Raw genomic sequence first — 21259 nt, 5'->3', positions numbered from 1 at the left:
CGAGCCGGGCCACCGCCCGGAGAGAGAGAGGGAGATAAAAGAAAGCGCTGGGCGTGGAGCGGGACCGCCGCCTGGGGCTCCTTGGAGGGTCTCGAGTTACGGGGGACACACCCAGAGTCCGGATCCCACGATGCCGCCGCCTCCCACGGCTGCGGAGCAGATCTGATCCATTCTGGAGAAGAGAGAGAAAAAGTTTCACCAAGTTTACTTGTTCAAGTGCAAGAGTTTAATTGTCGTTCAACCACACTCCCGAAATCAGCCAAGCTCACAGCGTTCCTCCGGGACCCGGGGAGCAAAACACGTTACCGACCCGTACACAGCATAAAGTTAACGACGGCGGGAAAGCACACGGCTATAACATACAATGATATATTTAAAAATAATGACTGGTGTGGGGTTTGGTTCAACATTAATCGATCCCTGCAGCAATCCCGGTGAAGGTGCCAGTAACAGCGGGGAAACCCGCCCTCTTTCTCAGTCCCTGCGAGTCAGTCGGGTGTGTTGGATTTCAAAGACAGATTTCAGACAGCGAGCTGAGGGTCAGCGGGATTACAACGGTGGGAGAGTCGGGGGAGCGAGGGAGGGAGGGAGACCACTGTGTTGATGTCTTCCGCTTCTGTAGTGGGAGGGGCCGAGTTGAGTGAGGAAGACCCCCTCCCAAGTATTGCCGTAGCCCTTTTCTCACGGTTACCGTCAGGGAGGAGGTACAGGAGCCAGAAGACACACACTCAACAATTCAGGAACAGCTTCTTCCCCTCTGCCATCAGGGAGGAGGTACAGGAGCCTGAAGACACACACTCAGCGATTCAGGAACAGCTTCTTCCACTCTGCCGTCCGTTTCCTAAATGGACATTGAACTTTGGACACTACCTCACTTTTTAAATATATACTATTTCCGATTTTCATTTATTCAATATACGTTTACTTATTTATTCATTATTATTATTTTATTCCTCTATATTATGCATTACATTGCTGCTAAGTTAACAAATTTCACGAAACATGCCGGCGATAATAAACCTGATTCTGAAAGGCAAAGGGGCTCTTGGCTTTAAATAATCCCAGTCATTCAACACCACTTTCAACAGTGAGCTCCCAGCGGTGAGGGTGCAGGTTCTGCAGCGTGCTTTGGAGAAGGGGTTGCGGTGGGGGAACGAAGGGGGAAGCGCAAGGCGAGACACTGAGAGTGTCGCGGTCACCGCACCGCACCGCGGTGACGGCGACTCGGGACGCTGGACACGGACTGCCGAGTTCGGGAGTGGGAATTGTCCCGGCGCAACGGCTCCCCCGCCCGCCGCACAGGTTTCTCACTGTCATTGGATTCTTCAGAAAGCCAACAGAACACCACTTAACGCGTTCAGTATGCATGTGAGACGGAGAAGCCTTTTCACCGTCTATTCTTGTCCTGGTGAGGGGTCTCGGCCCGTAACGTCGACTGCGTATTCCTCTCCATAGATTCTGCGTGACCTGCCTGAGTTCCTCCAGCATTTTGTGCGTGTTATTCTTGTAAAGTTTTAAATTATGAATGAAGTGTACTTTAATTAAAAGAGTTTGGGGATGTAAAAACGACCGGAGGTCAGGGAGAGGGGCGGGCAAGGACCCAGCGCTTAATTGGCGAAAGACTTCTCCCGGCAGAGACCCAGTGTGGGTGTTGGGGAGGGACAGGGTGTGGGGCGACGCAGCTCCCGTCCCGTTCATAGTGAATGTACGGTCAGTTGTTAACTTTAAAACGGGTCATCGGCACAATTTGTTGAGTGGAAGCGGGAGGAGATGTCTCGGCCAGTTCGGTTCCTTCAGGTTGTCAGAGCCGGGGTTGGGAGTGGGGACAAGCTCCCATTATCGATTAAATGCTCCCAACGGCGTGCGTCTCACATACCCTCTGACAACCAAGTCCAGCTCCCAGCCTTCACGTGTGATTTAGATACAAAGCCCGGCGGAAGGGTTTATACCGACAGGAGAACGGGCAAAGTTGGGTTACTGGCACCTTAAAACCAGTCGCTCCGGCAGATGGGGCTCGTCAGCCGCGGTTGGCAGCTCAACGAGGAGAAGGAAAACTCTGATCTCAAACCTCCCGCTGCCTTGCTGCTCGACCCACTCATGGGGACGGCTTCGGGAGTAAAACGCGAGGGGAAAAAATCCAGAGCTGGAGTCCTACGGTGACGGGCGACCCACGCTACGCCGCGGGGGCCAGGCTGTATCTACGAGTCTGTGGTGGCCAGTGCGATCATGTTTGCTGTTGTGTGCTGGGGCAGCAGGCTGAGGGTAGCAGACACCAACAGAATCAACAAACTCATCCGTAAGGCCAGTGATGTTGTGGGGATGGAACTGGACTCCCTGACGGTGGTGTCTGAAAAGAGGATGCTGTCCAAGTTGCATGCCATCTTGGACAATGTCTCCCATCCACTACATAATGTACTGGGTGGGCACAGGAGTACATTCAGCCAGAGACTCATTCCACCGAGATGCAGCACAGAGCGTCATAGGAAGTCATTCCTGCCTGTGGCCATCAAACTTTACAACTCCTCCCTTGGAGGGTCAGACACCCTGAGCCAATAGGCTGGTCCTGGGCTTATTTCCTGGCATAATTTACATATTACTATTTAACTATTTATGGTTCTATTACTATGGTGCAACTTATTTATGGTGCAAATGTAAAGAAAACCAATTTCCCCCAATCAATAAAATATGACTATGACTATGACTGATGGCAGAGGGGAAGAAGCTGTTCCTGAATGCTAAGATAATTTGCACTGCTTACTTTATATAAATATAGACATGTTTTGCAACACCCACTGACCCACGCCTCCACACCCCCAATCACACACTGACCCACTCCTCCACACCCCCAATCACCCACTGACCCAGCCCTCCACACCCCCAATCACCCACTGACCCGCCCCTCCACAACCCCAATCACCCACTGACACACCCCTCCACACCCCCAATCACCCACTGACCGAACCCTGCACAGTCCCAACGTTTTAGTTTCGATTCCCATCTCGATTTGTCGGTCCGCAGCCTCCTCTTGCGCCGGGATGAGGCCACACTCAGGGTGGAGGAGCAACAGTTTGTATTCCGTCTGAGTGGCCTCCAACCTGATGGTGTGATGAACGTCGATCCTCTCCGAACGTTGTTGGAGAAATATTATAGATACTTCAAGACCCCATAGCAGGAAAAAATATAAGGACACAAACGTGGCGTGTTGGAGAAGGTGTGGCTCCAATGAGGCAAATCATTTCCATAGTTTTTGGGATTGCCCTAAATTAAGTTTATATTGGGAAGTTATTCACAGGACATTAGTTAAGGTATTTAAAACTGAGATAACTCTGAACTTTGAGACTCTCTGCCTGGGGCATGTATTGTTTTTGGAGCAGAAGGAAGATATAAAGCTGCTACAGGCCCTTTTAGCGGCAAGTAAGAAATCGATCACCATAAAGTGGTTTAATCCAACTTCACCTACATTCGAAGATTGGCATGAAATCATTTTGGAAATATTTAAAGTGGAAAAGATGAGCTACTCTCTGAGAATTCAAACGGCAAACTTATTATCAATTTTGGAATATATTTATTGAATTTATAACCCCAGAGCGAGCAGACTTTAGATGACTCTCCCAGTGGTTTATACTGCTTGTCCATCCAACATAATATCAGTGTTAACGTAAGCACCGTTGGCTCGAATGTTTACTGTTCTTTTTTTTTTGGAAAATGTGGAAGTAACTCAAGTAAAGAAAAGATCTGGGGAATTTTTGGACCAGAAAGAAATGGACCAGAAGAGATACATGGAAATTAGTATTCAACCACTATTATTCATATTTTTTATAACTACTATTACCACTGTTTAGTTTAATAGGGTGGAATTATAATTGCACATTAACATCTATTTGAGTGCCAAATTATTTTCTATATAATCTCAATGTGCACTTGTGATTGAATAAATTAAAACTGATTTAAGCACATCAAAAATGGAGAAGGTTATATATGAGAAAAGGAACAACGATTTCTCAAACCTCTAATGAAAATAAAATAATAATCCCTCTCTCTCCCGTCTTGTATTCCCCACTCAGGCCCATTTCCACATCTCCCCTGGGACCTCTCCTTCTCCTCTTTCTTCAGTTGTCCACTCCCTTTCCCTATGCAAATGTTTTACTGCTGAGGCAAATGTAACGGCTTCTGTGTAATGTTCCATGGGTAAGGGAATGGTTTCTCTGTAGCAGCAACGTTTGGATTATGGTTCGAGATAACGGGGCTTTGGAATGTAACTTATCCAATGCGAGAAATGTTGTTCTTTCTTGTGAGTCTGGAAGAGGGATTTTCGGGGTCTTTCGTCGGGGAGCGAGGACTCGGATGAAGAGATTCGGAAGACCCCCGGACGGAGTTGGCTGAGGAGCGAGGGTCCAAGGGACAGCTCTGCTCGGAGGTCGACGGGAGCAAATGAATGGACAGTGAGTTCCAACGATGTGCAATAGACTTTTTCCTTAAAATGGCACTTTTTTCTTATTACTTTCTTTACTAACCCTCTGTCCAGATTAAGGAGAGTCCTATCTGCAGGCCGAGAAGAAATGGGGAAGACATAAAACAAGTACAGAACTTTTGCTACTTAAGAAGCTAAGTGACATCAGATGGCAGGGGCGACATGGACATCAAAAGAAGTAACAGGGATGGTATAAGACACCTTTTCAAGAATGAAGAGTATACTGACCAACATGAAACTAGGCATGACAACCCACCTCAGAGTCCTGAAATGTTACTTTTATCGAGCTATGTTATATGGCTCAGAATGTTGGACAATATCTAGTAACACGAGGAAATGAATTGAAGAAGCAGAGATGTGGTTTTTGAGGAGAATGCAAAGAATATCTGTGACGAAACGAATATCTAAAGAGGATGTCATGAACAGAGAAAGCACAAAAAGAGAATGTATGAGATCATGAAAAGGCAACGTAACTTGATTGGACATGTGATTAGGAAAGAGGAGTTAGAATGCACGATAATTATGGGAAAGATTGAAGGGAAGAAGGCAAGAGGAAGACAAGGACAAATGATGATGGAGACAGCAGCCAGAGAACTGGAAATGAATACCAATGAATTGATCCACTTGACCCGAAACAGGAGTGTGTGGGCCATGGCAGTCAGAGCTCAAACTGGACAAGGCACCTGATGATGATGACGATCCAGATTAAGATTTATAAACTTCAGCCATTTAATTGCATACGGTGTACTGTCAGATACTTTGCGGTGCGGATTTGTAACCAGGCAACACATCACGCAGCATCCACACAAACGAGATTTCTCAGTTTTCGCGGAACCAGGAGTTGTTTTCCCCCAGACGAACACGTGCTGCCCGAGCCCGAGGGTTACACCTATCGGATCACTTCCTCTCCAGCCCTTCACCTTTCCCACCTGACCAGCCTATCACCTTCCAGCTGTCCTCCTTCCCACTTCACTTCCAGTCCCGAAGAAGGATCCCATCCCGACGCGTCAGCTGCTTGTTCATTGGCCTAAACGCTGCCCGGCCCTGACGATTTGCTCCAGTGTTTTGTGTGCGGGATGAAAGGTGGTTTTCTAAGGGGAACACGGGGTGGGGTGGGAAGATCTTCTTCACTCCAGTGTGTGGTGAGAGTGTGGAAGGTGCTGCCCAGCGCAAGTGCTAGATGCAGTTTCGATTGTGACGGCCAAGAGAAGTTTGGATGGGTACGTGGATGGGAGGCGTATGGAGGGTTGTGGTCCCGGAGCAGTTCGATGTGATTAATAGTCCAGCAGGGACTAGATGGGCTGAAGGGCCTGTTTTTGTGCTCTATCACTCTGTAACCTCACAAGGTCTCAGCCGAGATGCGGGGTCAGTGGCCGTTTGGAAAGTTTTGGAGCACAGAACAGATTCCTCAATATGGCTGGTTGTCAAAGCCTTTATTCACGTCTCAGAGATACAGAAAGCAGGAAAATCACTTGATATCTGTGTTAAGCCATGCACGGAAGTCTCCCCCTTGCTGTTTTACAAGGCCCCCACGCCATCTTGATTAATTTATCGCTTCCATACGAGAAGAAACCACTTTGCCGTCCACAACCTCCTCCACCACGGTGAACGTCTTGGTCTGACTTGAAACAACGGGCTCTGAAATGAAAACCAGTCAGTCAGAGATCTCACGGGACGGTCGCCTGATACAGTCACCAACCAGCGTTCTCAAGACTATCGGAGATAGGAGCAGATTTGGGCCATTCGGCCCATCGAGTCTGCTATGCCATCCCATCATGGCTGATTTACTATCCCTCTCAACCCCGTTCTCCTGCCTTCTGCCTTCTCCCCGTAACCTTGGACGCCCCAACTAATGAAGGATCTATCAGCCTCCAGTTTCCCGAAACACTGCACGGTGAATCTGTGTGATTCGTTGCCACTGACGGCTGTGGACGTCAAGTTATTGGGGCAGACTTAAAGCAGAAATAATGCGCCTAATTCTGCTTGATGTACCAAATTATCTTAAATGTACCAAATGATTTAGCCTCTGTAGTTGTCTGTGGGAATGAATTTCACAGACTCACTGCCCCCTGGCTGAATAAATTCCTCCTCTTCCCTGTTCTGAAGAGACATACTTGTATTCTGAGGCTGTGCCCTCTGGTCCTAGATTCCTCCACTGCAGGAAACACCCTCTCCACATCCACTCTGTGTGTGTCCTCCGGTCCTAGACTCCCGCACTATAGGAAACATCCTCTCCACATCCAATCTATCTGTGTCCTCTGGTCCTAAACTCCCCCACTATAGGAAACATCCTCTGCACATCCACTCTATCTGTGTCCTCTGGTCCTAAACTCCCACACTATAGGAAACATGCTCTCCACATCCACTCTATCTGTGTCCTCTGGTCCTAGACTCCCCCACTGTAGGAAACATCCTCTCCACATCCACTCTATCTGTGATCTGGTCCTAGACTCTGCGCATTATAGGAAACATCCCCTCCACATCCACTCTATCTAGGCCCTCTAGTTCTAGACTCCCCGACCATGGGAAAAATCCACTCCACATCCACTCTATCTGTGTCCTCTGGTCCTAAACTCCCTCACTATAGGAAACATCCTCTCCACATCCACCCTATGTATGCCCTCTAGTCCTAGACTCCCCGACTATAGGAAAAATCTCCTCCACATCCACTCTATCTGTGTCCTCTGGTCCTAAACTCCCGCACTATAGGAAACATCCTCTCCACATCCACTCAATCTGTGTCCTCTGGTCCTAGACTCCCCCAGTATAGGAAACATCATCTCCACATCCACTCTATCTGTGTCCTCTGGTCATAGACTCCCCCACTATAGGAAACATCCTCTCCACATCCACTCTATCTGTGTCCTCTGGTCCCAGACTCTCCCCCACTATAGGAAACATCCTTTGGTCGCCACCCAAACTGCTGAGTTCCTCCAGGATTTTGAGCGCATGACCAAACTTTCTCAGCCCGACTGAGCCGTGCGGACACGGTAAGATGGCCTACTCACTTCTTTCCTGCTTGACCACCATCTTCTGTATAGTTGACCTGCTTGACACTTGGCCAGAAGACTGACCCCTGAAAAACAAAGGGGAGAGTGTGACCTTGCATTACGGGAAGGGCTGGGAGTGGGAGTAGGTCAAGACTTCCGATTAAATATTGCCTGTCACAGAACCGTAGCGCACATCTCACATCACATCACAGGGAAAGCCCACCCCACCATCGAGCAGATCTACAACGAAAAAAATAGCATCTGTCATCAGTGACCCCACCATCCAGACTAGGCTGTCTTGCCATTGCTACCATCAGGCAGGAGGTACAGGAGCCTCAGGACCCACACCACCAGGTTCATGAACAGTTATAACCCCTCAACCATCAGGAAAGTGGTACAGGAGGCTCAGGACCCACACCACCAGGTTCAGGAACAGTTATTTACCCTCAACCCTCAGGAAGGAGGTACAGGAGCCTCAGGACCCACACCACCACAGCTATTACCCTCTCAACTAACAGGCTGCTGAAGCAGGTTGAAGAACTTCACTCAGCCCAACTCTGTACTGCATCTCTTCCACAACCTACAGGACTCACTTTCAAGGTCTCAACAACTCATGTTCTCGGTATTAATTTACTTTTACTCAACATTTGCACGACTTGCCCTCTTTTGTATATTGTACATTTTTTAATCAGTCTTTGTTATGTAGAGTTTTCCATCTATTCGATTGTATTATTTTACTTCCCTGTCAACAGCTGAGTCTCTTCCCAGGGCAGAAATGGTAACATGAGGGGCCACACCTTTTAGGGGAGGAAAGTATGGGAGGGTTGTCAGAGGTAGCGTTTCTTTTTGACAGAGAGTGGTAGGCATTTGGAATGCCCTACAGGGGCGGTAGGAGAGGCATAAGCATTTAGGGAACTAAGGAATCTGTAAGATAGGGACAGGGATAAAGGGAAAATGTAGGAAAGAAGGGATGGATTGAACTTACAGAAGGTTAGAAGCTTGGCACAACATTGTGGGCCGAAGGGTCTGTCCTGTTCTATGTTCTAGGACTGGATTGTATTCAGGTTCGAGTCTGGCCTGGCGAGTTGCTTACCCGGAGCCGCCCAGCAGCCTGCGATAGGTCTCAATTTCCACCTCCAGTCTGCTCTTTATGTTCAGAAGCTGCTGGTACTCCTGGCTCATGGACAGGATCTTGGCGCGGAGATCGCCCAACGCTCCTTCCAGACCGTTGATGGTCATCTGCAGATTGGCCCTCTCACCGGAGAAGCGCATGTCAACCTCGTTCAGGTTACCCTCCAGCGAGGCGATCTGAGGGCAAGAGGTGGGCGGTGAGAGGGGGATTTCCAGTGACCGGGCTGCGCCCACCCCAACTCCCGTCCTTCTACAGACGCGTGGTAGAGAGCATCCGAACATGCTGCATCACCGCTGGGTACGGGAACTGCCCGGCAGCACACAGGAAGACTCGACAATGGGTATTCAAAATTGCCCAACTCTACACCGGCCCCAGCCTACCGACCATCCGTATAGAGAAAGGTTCTGGAAACCGGGCCGGGAACATCATGAAGGATGACACCCACCCTGCACCCTCCCACTCCTGTCAGGGTGGAAGCTGTGTAGCATCCATGCTAGGACCTCCAGACACAAAAAACAGTGACTTTACTCCAAGCAGTGAGGCTGATCAACAACTCCACCCCTAACCCACCTCTTCACACACCCCAATCACCCACTGACCAACCCTTCCACACCCCCAATCACTCACTGTCCCACCCCTCCACACCCTCAATCACCCACTGACCCATCCCTCCACACCCCCAATCACCCACTGACCCATCCCTCCACACCCCCAATCACCCACTGACACACCCCTCCACACCCCCAATCACCCACTGTCCAACCCTTCCACACCCCCAATCACCCACTGACCCACCCCTCCACACCCCCAATCACCCACTGACCCATCCCTCCACACCCCATTCACCCACTGACCCATCCCTCCACACCCCCAATCACCCACCGACCCACCCCTCCACACCAGCAATCACCCACTGACCAATCCCTCCACACCCACAATCACCCACTGACACACCTTTCCACACCCCCAATCACCCCCTGACCCACCCCACTACACCCCCAATCACCCACCGACCCACCCCTCCACACCCCCAATCACCCACCGACCCACCCCTCCACACCCCAAATCACCCACTCACCAACCCTTACACACCCCCAATCACCCAGTGTCCCACCCCTCCACACCCCCAATCACCCACCAACCCACCCATCCACACCCCCAATCACCCACTGACACACCCATCCACACCCCCAATCACCCACTGACCCACCCCTCATCACCCACTGACGCACCCCTCCACACCCCCAGCCACCTCTACTTTATTAATTGCTGTTAGAGTCACCTCATGTACAGACACTCCTGTACCCTGCGTCACTTTGCGGACATACAACCTTTGCGAATAATCAATCAATCAATCAATCAATAGCTGGGTGGCTGCCTGGCCTCCCCCAGTGCCAGTCCAGCCCGGTGGGTTACTCACAATGCTTTGCATCGTGCTCAGCTCGGTCTCCAGCCCCTGACAGCTGTGCCTCAGTTCAGTCAGTCTGGATTTCTCCCCATCGAGGGCACTCGTGTTGACGCTGATCTCCTGTTGCACAGCTCCAAACTGAAACAGTTGAAAGTAAATTTTTATTGTCAAACCACACGTACCACACAACTACACTGTTGATGTCCAAAAGTCGTCTGCGAAAGGTGTGTTGTGGGGGGTGGGTGTCGACGGGCACGTGTCTAAAACCCCCACACTCCCCCATCCCGGGACCTACAGTTGCTCCAAAGACCTCACGCTGGGGAGAGGAAGGAAAATATGGGATATACATCTGGGGTCAACTTGAAAGACTGGGCCACAACATCGGACTCTGGTGAGCGGCTGTCAGCTGCCGATTCTGCAGTAGGGGTGATGGGCCCTCTGCGAACCCAGAGGTTGTGAGTGCATTTGAATGATGGGGTAAGTGAAGTCAGCCCCTCTGATTCATGGTTGATGGTTGAGGGGTGATAACTGTTCCTGAAGCTGGTGGTGAGGGTCCTGAGACTCCTGTAACTGCTTCCTGATGGCTGAGGGGCAATAACAGTTCCTGAACCTGGTGATGTGGGTCCTGGAGCTCCTGTACTGCCTTCCTGATGGCTGAGGGGTAATAACTGTCCCTGAACCTGGTGGTGTGGGTCCTGGGGCTCCTGTACATTCTTCCTGATGGTTGAGGGGTAAAAACTGTTCCTGAAACTGGTGGTGTGGGTCCTGGGTCTCCCGTACCTTTCCCCTGATGGGAGCAGTGAGACGAGAGCATGATCTTGTTATGAAGAATAGTGATAAAGCTTCCCAAGGAAGGAAATTGGGGAGAATGGGGGAGGGGGAGGTTGAGGTATGGGGACCCTCAGTGAAACCTGGCAGAGTGGATAGACTTGCAACAGCGTAAATCCCTGGTTAGACCACTCTTGGAGAATTGTGTTTCTTTCTGGTCACCTCATTGCGGGAAGGATGCAGAGGAGATTCACCAGGATGCTGCCTGGATTAGAGAGGGTGCAGAGGGAGATCCACCAGGATGCTGCCTGTTTTAGAGAGGGTGCAGAGGAGATTCATCAGAATGCTGCCCGGATTAGAGAAGGTGCAGACGAGATTCACCAGGATGCTGTTTGGATTAGAGAGGGAATAGAGGAGATTTATCAGGAAGCTTCCTGGATTAGACAGGGTGCAGAGGAGATTCACCAGGACACAGCCTGTATTAGGGAGGGTGCAGAGGCGATTTACCAGGATGCTGCCTGGATTAGAGAGGGTTTAGAGGAGATTCGCCAGGTTGATCCCTGGACTAGAGAGGGTGCAGAGGAGATTCACCAGTATGCTGCCTGGATTAGAGTGGGTGTAGAGGAGATTCACCAGGATGTTGCCTGGATTAGAGAGGGTGCAGAGGAGATTCACCAGGATGCTTCCTGGATTAGAGAGCATGTCTTATGATGATAGTGAGCTGGGATGTTTCTCTTTGGAGTGAAGGAGGATGAGAGTAGGCTTGACAGAATTGTGCACAATGGTAAATGGCACAGATCCAGTGGACAGCCAGAGATTTTTTCCGCCCGGGTGGAAATGGCTAATGCAAGGGGGTAAATTTTAAGGTGACTGGCGGAGAGTGTAGGATTGGATGTCAGAGGCAAGTTCTATCCGCCGGGATTGGTGGGTGCAAGGAATGTGTTACCAAGGGTGGTGGTAGAGGCAGATTTAGTAGGGACATGGAGGAAACTTATAGATTGATACATGGATGGAAGAAAGAATGGAGGAGGGATGGGTTAGATTGATATTGGTGTTGGTAAAAAGGTTGGCACAACTTCATGGGCTGAGAGCCCTGTATTCTGCTGTAATGTTCGATGTTCCGTAGGAAAAGCTATAGTTGCCTGCTCGCTGGTGGGGAAGGTAATGGATAATTTGATCATTTGGGAACCAGTGGGATGGTGAGGGAGGAAATGTTTCTTGAATTGGGGTGGTGGGACAGAGTCTAAAGTTTGGAGACAGGACGTTCCAGAGAATCGTCACCGAGTCTTCCTTTCAAACAGCACAGAAAGAAGCTGTTCAGCCCAGTGGCTCCAGAGGGGCAAAGTTAAACAGGAAGCACATGGATGTGCAGGATCTGATTTCTTTTCTCCCTTGACAACTGATCGTGTGTCAAATGTTAACTTTAAATCTACAGAAGATGGCACTGAGGGATTGAGTGAGGATCGGCTGTGAAGGGATAGAACCAGCATGATGGTCTGAATGTCCTCCTCCTTTCCGTGTGGGGCTTAAACCTGGAATTCTGAGGGCGACAGGTGCGAGGGCGAGGTGTTGAGTCATCGTGTGATGGTGCAGAGATCGGGGTGGGATGACACCGTAACGGCTGACAAGGTGCTAATACATCATGTGGGGTGGGGTGGGGGGAGCTTCAGACCAGGGAGTTGAATTCCAGCGGTGTCTCTGAGGCAGCTGCTCATTCTGCCCAAGATCTCTGACTTCTCCAGTTTCCTCCGGTATTCCAAAGACAGGGCGGTACGCAAGGGCTCAGGGTAAATTGTCCTCTGACTAGATTCGGGTTGAGAGGATAATTGGATGGGCCATTATGAATTGGGAGAGAAGATGCCACGGGCCGAATGGCCTGAATATGCCCCTATACCCTGCGGTCACCTGGACGTGTGAACAGGTGGGTGGATGGGCCGCGGGGCACGAAGGGACAGGGAGGGCCTGTTCGGCGCGGAATCTGGGAATAAGATCCCTGTTACCTGCTGCTTGTACCAATCGTCGGCGTCTGCCTTGTTCTGGACGGCCATGGCTTCATACTTCGTCCGAATTTCTGCCAGAATCTTGAGCAAGTCCACGGAGTCTTCAGCTGTGACATCGACAGAAACATTGCCAGTCATCTGGGACTTCAGGCTCCTGAGCTCCTGCAGGAAGGAAGAATACGCAGCGATTTCACTCTCTGATTCTCGGCAGTGACACGGAACAGAAACGACTCGCAATGTTTGGGCAATTACGCCCATTGCTTACATCTTCATGGTTTTTCCTGATGTAAATGAGCTCCTCTTTCAGGTTCTCAATCTCGGTCTCCAGCTGGCTCTTCTCAAGGGTGAAGTTATCCAACATCATGCGCAGACCATTGATATCGTTCTCAACGGACATCCTGATGGACAACTCAGTTTCAAACCTATCGAGATGGGAAAAGAGCAGGAGATCCTGGTCATCGGTGGCCAGGGCTGAAGTCGTTAAGCTTTTCCTGCACCAAACTATACAAGATATCTGGGCCTGTACTCACAGGAATTCAGAAGAATGAGGGGTGACTTCATTTAAACGCATCGAATGGTGAAAGGCCGAGATAGAGTGGATGTGGAGAGGATGTTTCTTATAGGGGAGGAGTCTAGGATCAGAGGACACAGATAGACTGGATGTGGAGAGGATGTATCCTATAGTGGGAGAGTCTAGGACCAGAGGACACAGATAGAGTGGATGTGGAGAGGATGTTTCCTATAGTCGGGGAGTCTAGGACCAGAGGATACAGATAGAGTGGATGTGGAGAAGATGTTTCCTATAGTGGGGGATTCTAGGACTAGAAGACACAGATAGAGTGGATGTGGAGAGGATGTTTCCTATAGGTGGGGAGTATAGGAGCAGAGGGCATGGGCTCAGAATAGAGCAGCATCCCTTTGGATGGGAGATGAGCCCCCCATTACTATCTGGTTTTCCACCCCTGTGCTTTGACGAAGACTAAAAGCATTTGCCAAAAAGAGTTTTGATTTCTCTCCATAGATGCTGACTGACTTGCTGAGTTCCTCCAGGAGAGACAGTGCAGTATGTGTCTGTCTGTCTGTGAGCCTATGCATGTCTGAGCGCCTGTGTCTGTCCGTATCTGCTCTTCTCTGTTCCCAAGAGGGGGAAAAGGAAACTTCCGATTGTTAGATTGAGATCTCTGTCAGTGTTTCACATGCCAAGTTTGTTCGGATACCAGTGTCACTGTATTGTATTTGACTTTCTGGAAAGCATGAGCCTTTTTATAATATTATTCCAGTTTTTTTTTGCGGGGTGGGGAGGTGGAGAATACAGTGGGTCTACTTCCTGTTTCTTTGCCTCATACTCCAGCCCAGTAGGTGGCGGTAATGGACCTTATTCTGGTCCGCCAGTCGCCATTAAACTTCCCGAGAAGAAGACGACGACCTGGAGGACTCATTTGGTCCATTGTCCGCCCTTCAGCGGAAGGGAGAGGGGCCGGAGGAGGCAGACGCGGTCAATTGGACACCTATACTCGCATCGGCCGGCTCGGTACTAACTTGGCCTTGAAGTCTTCCGCCGCCAGTTTGGAGTTGTCCACTTGGAGCATGATTCCGGAGTTGGCGAGGATCAAGTCGTTGATCTGTGGGAGACAGGAGGTGGAAATGTACCGGGTGGAGCAAGGGGGACGTGGGGAAACACAGGCACATTGTCCCGCCCGCTTCTGGTTTGCAAGGTTAAACTTAAACCCCTCAACCCCTACCTCTCTCCTCCCAGCCCCCGCCTATCTCAGAGCTACCTCTTCCTCCACCAGCCCCTCCCTCCTCCACCCTGCTCTCCCCTCCGCCCTCTCCACCAAGCCCCTCCCTCTCCACCAGCCCCCCCCCCACTCTGTCTCTGTCTCCTCCACCCCGCCCGTCCCCCTTTAGCCTTCGATCCCCTTTTCCTCGTGGATTTTCTCCCGGTTTCTTCCCGCATCGCACAGACGTGTATCGAGGACCCGCTACGTTGACCCGTTTCGATTTCCGTGCGAGAAGTAAAGTCAATCCTCCACCCCACTGCCGCGGCCCTTCCCCATTCCTTCCCTCGCACCTAACGTTGTCCTCTCTGCGGAGGGCACGGCCTCAGACCAGAGGACAGAGGCGAGGAGGAATTTCTTTGGCCGGGGTTGGTGGCGAATGTGTAGAACTCGTTTGCTACGGGCGGCCGCAAACAGGTTGGGTAGTCTTCAAGCGGGAGGTCCTCAGGGGCGGCGAGGCGCCCCTTTCCCTCCGCCAGCCCGCGGGCTCACCCTTGGGCAAGGTGGTTAGCCCACCCTGCCCCCTCCCCACATCCACCGTGTCCACATGAAACCGTGGGATCAGGTGGTGGACGGTCGTACGAGCAGCCGGTGCCGGTCACAAGTCCTGGTGATGTGACCACTGACGCCAGGCAGACAATCTCTGAAGAGTATTGATAATGGCCGAGGGTGGGGTTAGGGGCGCCCATCTCGCAAAGGCAATGGCAATCACTCTATAACTTCGCCAAGATGCATTTGAGAGGGACAGTAGATTAGCCAGACTGGAATGGCGGCCCACACTCGATGGGTTGAATGGCCTCGTTCTGGTCGGGTGTCTAATGGCCAACCTCCTCGCACCCTCACAGCTCCCCCCACCTCCCCCGGCACACACACACACACACACACACACACACACACACACACGCACTGGGGGGAATGGGAGCTGCTGCTTTTTCCGGGCTCTTACCTGGTCGCGGAGAACCTTGATGGTGGCCCAGTACTCGCTGTAGTCGCGGGTGGTGGGACCCGCCTGTTGGTAGTACTCCCGGATCTGAAGCTCCAGTTCGGCGTTGGACTTCTCCAGGAAGCGCACCTTCTCCAGATACGCCGCCAGCCGGTCGTTCAGGCCCTGCATGGTCTGCTTCTCGTTCACCAAGGCGGAGGAGGAGATGCTGTACCCGCCGCCGAACCCGCCGCTGTACCCGCCGCCGAACCCGCCGCTATACCCGCCGCCGAACCCGCCGCCGGATCCGTACGCCATGCTGGCGCTCAGTCCCAGGCCGGCGCCCAGGGCTGAGCCCAGGCCGTAGCTGGAGGCTCGACTGCTGGACACTCGGCTCTGGCCGAAGCCGTACGCACTGCCTCCCCGCATGCTTGAGGAGACCCCGGACACGCTGCGGGAGCCCCAGCTCTGACCGCCGCTGCTGCTTCTGACGCTGGTCTGCATCTTGTTCCTCAAGCCTTACACCGAGCCACTGGTGTGCGGCCACCTCCTTCTCGCCTCTTTATATCCTCATCCTGAGCCGGGCCACCGCCCAGAGAGAGAGAGGGAGTTGAAAAAAAGCGCTGGGCGTGGAGCGGGACCGCCGCCTGGGGCTACTTGGAGGGTCTCGAGTTACGGGGGACACACCCAGAGTCCGGACCCACGATCCCGCCGCCTCCCACGGCCGCGGAGAAGATCTGATCCATTCTGGAGAAGAGAGAGAAAAAGTTTCACCAAGTTTATTTGTTCAAGTGCAAGAGTTTAATTGTCGTTCAACCACACTCCCGAAATCAGCCAAGCTCACAGCGTTCCTCCGGGACCCGGGGAGCAAAACACGTTACCGACCCGTACACAGCATAAACTTAACGACGGCGGGAAAGCTCACGGCTCACATACAATGATATATTTAAAAATAATGACTGGTGTGGGGTTTGGTTCAACATTAATCGATCCCTGTAGCAATCCCGGTGAAGGTGCCAGTAACAGCGGGGAAACGCGCCCTCATTCTCAGTCCCTGCGAGTCAGTCGGGTGTGTTGGATTTCAAAGAGAGATTTCAGTCAGCGAGCTGAGGGTCAGCGGGATTACAACGGTGGGAGAGTCGGGGGAGCGAGGGAGGGAGGGAGACCACTGTGTTGATGTCTTCCGCTTCTGTAGTGGGAGGGGCCGAGTTGAGTGAGGAAGACCCCCTCCCAAGTATTGCCGTAGCCCTTTTCTCACGGTTACCGTCAGGGAGGAGGTACAGGAGCCAGAAGACACACACTCAGCGATTCAGGAACAGCTTCTTCCCCTCCGCCATCAGGGAGGAGGTACAGGAGCCTGAAGACACACACTCAACAATTCAGGAACAGCTTCTTCCCCTCTGTCATCAGGGAGGAGGTACAGGAGCCTGAAGACACACACTCAACAATTCAGGAACAGCTTCTTCCCCTCTGCCATCAGGGAGGAGGTACAGGAGCCTGAAGACACACACTCAGCGATTCAGGAACAGCTTCTTCCACTCTGCCGTCCGTTTCCTAAATGGACATTGAACTTTGGACACTACCTCACTTTTTAAATATATACTATTTCCGATTTTCATTTATTCAATATACGTTTACTTATTTATTCATTATTATTATTTTATTCCTCTATATTATGCATTACATTGCTGCTAAGTTAACAAATTTCACGAAACATGCCGGCGATAATAAACCTGATTCTGAAAGGCAAAGGGGCTCTTGGCTTTAAATAATCCCAGTCATTCAACACCACTTTCAACAGTGAGCTCCCAGCGGTGAGGGTGCAGGTTCTGCAGCGTGCTTTGGAGAAGGGGTTGCGGTGGGGGAACGAAGGGGGAAGCGCAAGGCGAGACACTGAGAGTGTCGCGGTCACGCACCGCAGAGCCCAGTTGGTGACGGCGACTCGGGACGCTGGACACGAACTGCCGAGTTCGGGAGTGGGAATTGTCCCGGCGCAACGGCTCCCCCGCCCGCCGCACAGGTTTCTCACTGTCATTGGATTCTTCAGAAAGCCAACAGAACACCACTTAACGCGTTCAGTATGCATGTGAGACGGAGAAGCCTTTTCACCGTCTATTCTTGTCCTGGTGAGGGGTCTCGGCCCGTAACGTCGACTGCGTATTCCTCTCCATAGATTCTGCGTGACCTGCTGAGTTCCTCCAGCATTTTGTGTGTGTTATTCTTGTAAAGTTTTAAATTATGAATGAAGTGTACTTTAATTAAAAGAGTTTGGGGATGTAAAAACGACCGGAGGTCAGGGAGAGGGGCGGGCAAGGACCCAGCGCTTAATTGGCGAAAGACTTTTCCCGGCAGAGACCCAGTGTGGGTGTTGGGGAGGGACAGGGTGTGGGGCGACGCAGCTCCCGTCCCGTTCATAGTGAATGTACGGTCAGTTGTTAACTTTAAAACGGGTCATCGGCACAATTTGTTGAGTGGAAGCGGGAGGAGATGTCTCGGCCAGTTCGGTTCCTTCAGGTTGTCAGAGCCGGGGTTGGGAGTGGGGACAAGCTCCCATTATCGATTAAATGCTCCCAACGGCGTGCGTCTCACATACCCTCTGACAACCAAGTCCAGCTCCCAGCCTTCACGTGTGATTCAGATACAAAGCCCGGCGGAAGGGTTTCTACCGACAGGAGAACGGGCAAAGTTGGGTTACTGGCACCTTAAAACCAGTCGCTCCGGCAGATGGGGCTCGTCAGCCGCGGTTGGCAGCTCAACGAGGAGAAGGAAAACTCTGATCTCAAACCTCCCGCTGCCTTGCTGCTCGACCCACTCATGGGGACGGCTTCGGGAGTAAAACGCGAGGGGAAAAAATCCAGAGCTGGAGTCCTACGGTGACGGGCGACCCACGCTACGCCGCGGGGGCCAGGCTGTATCTACGAGTCTGTGGTGGCCAGTGCGATCATGTTTGCTATTGTGTGCTGGGGCAGCAGGCTGAGGGTAGCAGACACCAACAGAATCAACAAACTCATCCGTAAGGCCAGTGATGTTGTGGGGATGGAACTGGACTCCCTGACGGTGGTGTCTGAAAAGAGGATGCTGTCCAAGTTGCATGCCATCTTGGACAATGTCTCCCATCCACTACATAATGTACTGGGTGGGCACAGGAGTACATTCAGCCAGAGACTCATTCCACCGAGATGCAGCACAGAGCGTCATAGGAAGTCATTCCTGCCTGTGGCCATCAAACTTTACAGCTCCTCCCTTGGAGGGTCAGACACCCTGAGCCAATATGCTGGTCTTGGGCTTATTTCCTGGCATAATTTACATATCACTATTTAACTATTTATGGTTCTATTACTATGGTGCAACTTATTTATGGTGCAAATGTAAAGAAAACCAATTTCCCCCAATCAATAAAATATGACTATGACTATGACTGACGGCAGAGGGGAAGAAGCTGTTCCTGAATGCTAAGATAATTTGCACTGCTTACTTTATATAAATATAGACATGTTTTGCAACACCCACTGACCCACGCCTCCACACCCCCAATCACACACTGACCCACTCCTCCACACACCCAATCACCCACTGACCCACCCTCCACACCCCAATCACTCACCGAGCCACCCCTCCACACCCCCAATCACCCAATGACTCACCCCTCCACACCACGTCTCCCACTGACACACCCCTCCACAACCCCAACCACCCACTGACCCACCCCTCCACACCCCCAATCACCCACTGACCCGCCCTCCACACGCTCATTCACCCACTGATCCACCCCTCCACAGCCCGAATCACCCACTGACCCACCCCTCCACACTCCCAATAACCCAATGACCCACCCCTCCACACCCCCAATCTCCCATTGACCCACCTCTCCACACCCCCAACCACCCACTGACCCACCCCTCCACACCCCCAGACACCCACTAACCCCCTCCACACAACCAATCACCCACTGACCCACCCCTGCACACACTCAATCACCCACTGACCCACCCCTCCACACCCCGAATCACCCACTGACCCACCCCTCCACAGCCCCAATCACCCATTGACCCACCCCTCCACACCCCCGATAACCCATTGACCCACCCCTCCATACCCCCAATCACCCACCGACCCACCTCTCCACACCCCCAATCACCCACTGACCCACCCCTCCACACCCCCAATCACCCACTGACCCAGCCCTCCACACCCCCAATCACCCACTGACCCGCCCCTCCACAACCCCAATCACCCACTGACACACCCCTCCACACCCCCAATCACCCACTGACCGAACCCTGCACAGTCCCAACGTTTTAGTTTCGATTCCCATCTCGATTTGTCGGTCCGCAGCCTCCTCGTGCGCCGGGATGAGGCCACACTCAGGGTGGAGGAGAAACAGTTTGTATTCCGTCTGAGTGGCCTCCAACCTGATGGTGTGATGAACGTCGATCCTCTCCGAACGTTGTTGGAGAAATATTATAAGATACTTCAAGACCCCATAGCAGGAAAAAATATAAGGACACAAACGTGGAGTGTTGGAGAAGGTGTGGCTCCAATGAGGCAAATCATTTCCATAGTTTTTGGGATTGCCCTAAATTAAGTTTATATTGGGAAGTTATTCACAGGACATTAGTTAAGGTATTTAAAACTGAGATAACTCTGAACTTTGAGACTCTCTGCCTGGGGCATGTATTGTTTTTGGAGCAGAAGGAAGATATAAAGCTGCTACAGGCCCTTTTAGCGGCAAGTAAGAAATCGATCACCATAAAGTGGTTTAATCCAACTTCACTTACATTCGAAGATTGGCATGAAATCATTTTGGAAATATTTAAAGTGGAAAAGATGAGCTACTCTCTGAGAATTCAAACGGCAAACTTATTATCAATTTTGGAATATATTTATTGAATTTATAACCCCAGAGCGAGCAGACTTTAGATGACTCTCCCAGTGGTTTATACTGCTTGTCCATCCAACATAATATCAGTGTTAACGTAAGCACCGTTGGCTCGAATGTTTACTGTTCTTTTTTTTTTGGAAAATGTGGAAGTAACTCAAGTAAAGAAAAGATCTGGGGAAATTTTGGACCAGAAAGAAATGGACCAGAAGAGATACATGGAAATTAGTATTCAACCACTATTATTCATATTTTTTATAACTACTATTACCACTGTTTAGTTTAATAGGGTGGAATTACAATTGCACATTAACATCTATTTGAGTGCCAAATTATTTTCTATATTATCTCAATGTGCACTTGTGATTGAATAAATTAAAACTGATTTAAGCACATCAAAAATGGAGAAGGTTATATATGAGAAAAGGAACAACGATTTCTCAAACCTCTAATGAAAATAAAATAATAATCCCTCTCTCTCCCATCTTGTATTCCCCACTCAGGCCCATTTCCACCTCTCCCCTGGGACCTCTCCTCCTCCTCTTTCTTCAGTTGTCCACTCCCTTTCCCTATGCAAATGTTTTACTGCTGAGGCAAATGTAACGGCTTCTGTGTAATGTTCCATGGGTAAGGGAATGGTTTCTCTGTAGCAGCAACGTTTGGTTTATGGTTCGAGATAACGGGGCTTTGTAATGTAACTTATCAAATGCGAGAAATGTTGTTCTTTCTTGTGAGTCTGGAAGAGGGATTTTCGGGGTCTTTCGTCGGGGAGCGAGGACTCGGATGAAGAGATTCGGAAGACCCCCGGACGGAGTTGGCTGAGGAGCGAGGGTCCAAGGGACAGCTCTGCTCGGAGGTCGACGGGAGCAAATGAATGGACAGTGAGTTCCAACGATGTGCAATAGACTTTT

The 21259-nt window shown here is 51.0% G+C and overlaps 1 protein-coding gene across 1 annotated transcript in view; it reads right to left on the bottom strand.

The window, feature by feature from the left end:
• LOC134340212 (uncharacterized) overlaps positions 1-21259 on the bottom strand; it is a 150068-nt gene that overhangs the window by 115693 nt on the left and 13116 nt on the right. Inside the window, exons 9-20 of the mRNA XM_063037187.1 lie at positions 17386-17510; positions 16174-16216; positions 15494-15987; positions 14309-14391; positions 13035-13191; positions 12770-12931; positions 10014-10139; positions 8555-8769; positions 7480-7547; positions 6035-6109; positions 1200-1323; positions 112-172 (exon numbers count right to left, since the gene is read on the bottom strand). Of these exons, the coding sequence (XP_062893257.1) occupies positions 112-172; positions 1200-1323; positions 6035-6109; positions 7480-7547; positions 8555-8769; positions 10014-10139; positions 12770-12931; positions 13035-13191; positions 14309-14391; positions 15494-15987; positions 16174-16216; positions 17386-17510 (1733 nt within the window). The remainder of the gene's footprint in view (positions 1-111; positions 173-1199; positions 1324-6034; positions 6110-7479; positions 7548-8554; positions 8770-10013; positions 10140-12769; positions 12932-13034; positions 13192-14308; positions 14392-15493; positions 15988-16173; positions 16217-17385; positions 17511-21259) is intronic.

Source organism: Mobula hypostoma, chromosome X1 (assembly GCF_963921235.1).
Source record: "Mobula hypostoma chromosome X1, sMobHyp1.1, whole genome shotgun sequence".
In the NCBI taxonomy this organism is placed as follows: domain Eukaryota; kingdom Metazoa; phylum Chordata; class Chondrichthyes; order Myliobatiformes; family Myliobatidae; genus Mobula; species Mobula hypostoma.
Note: the sequence above shows the minus strand (reverse complement) of the source record. Positions and strands in the feature narration are given on the sequence as shown.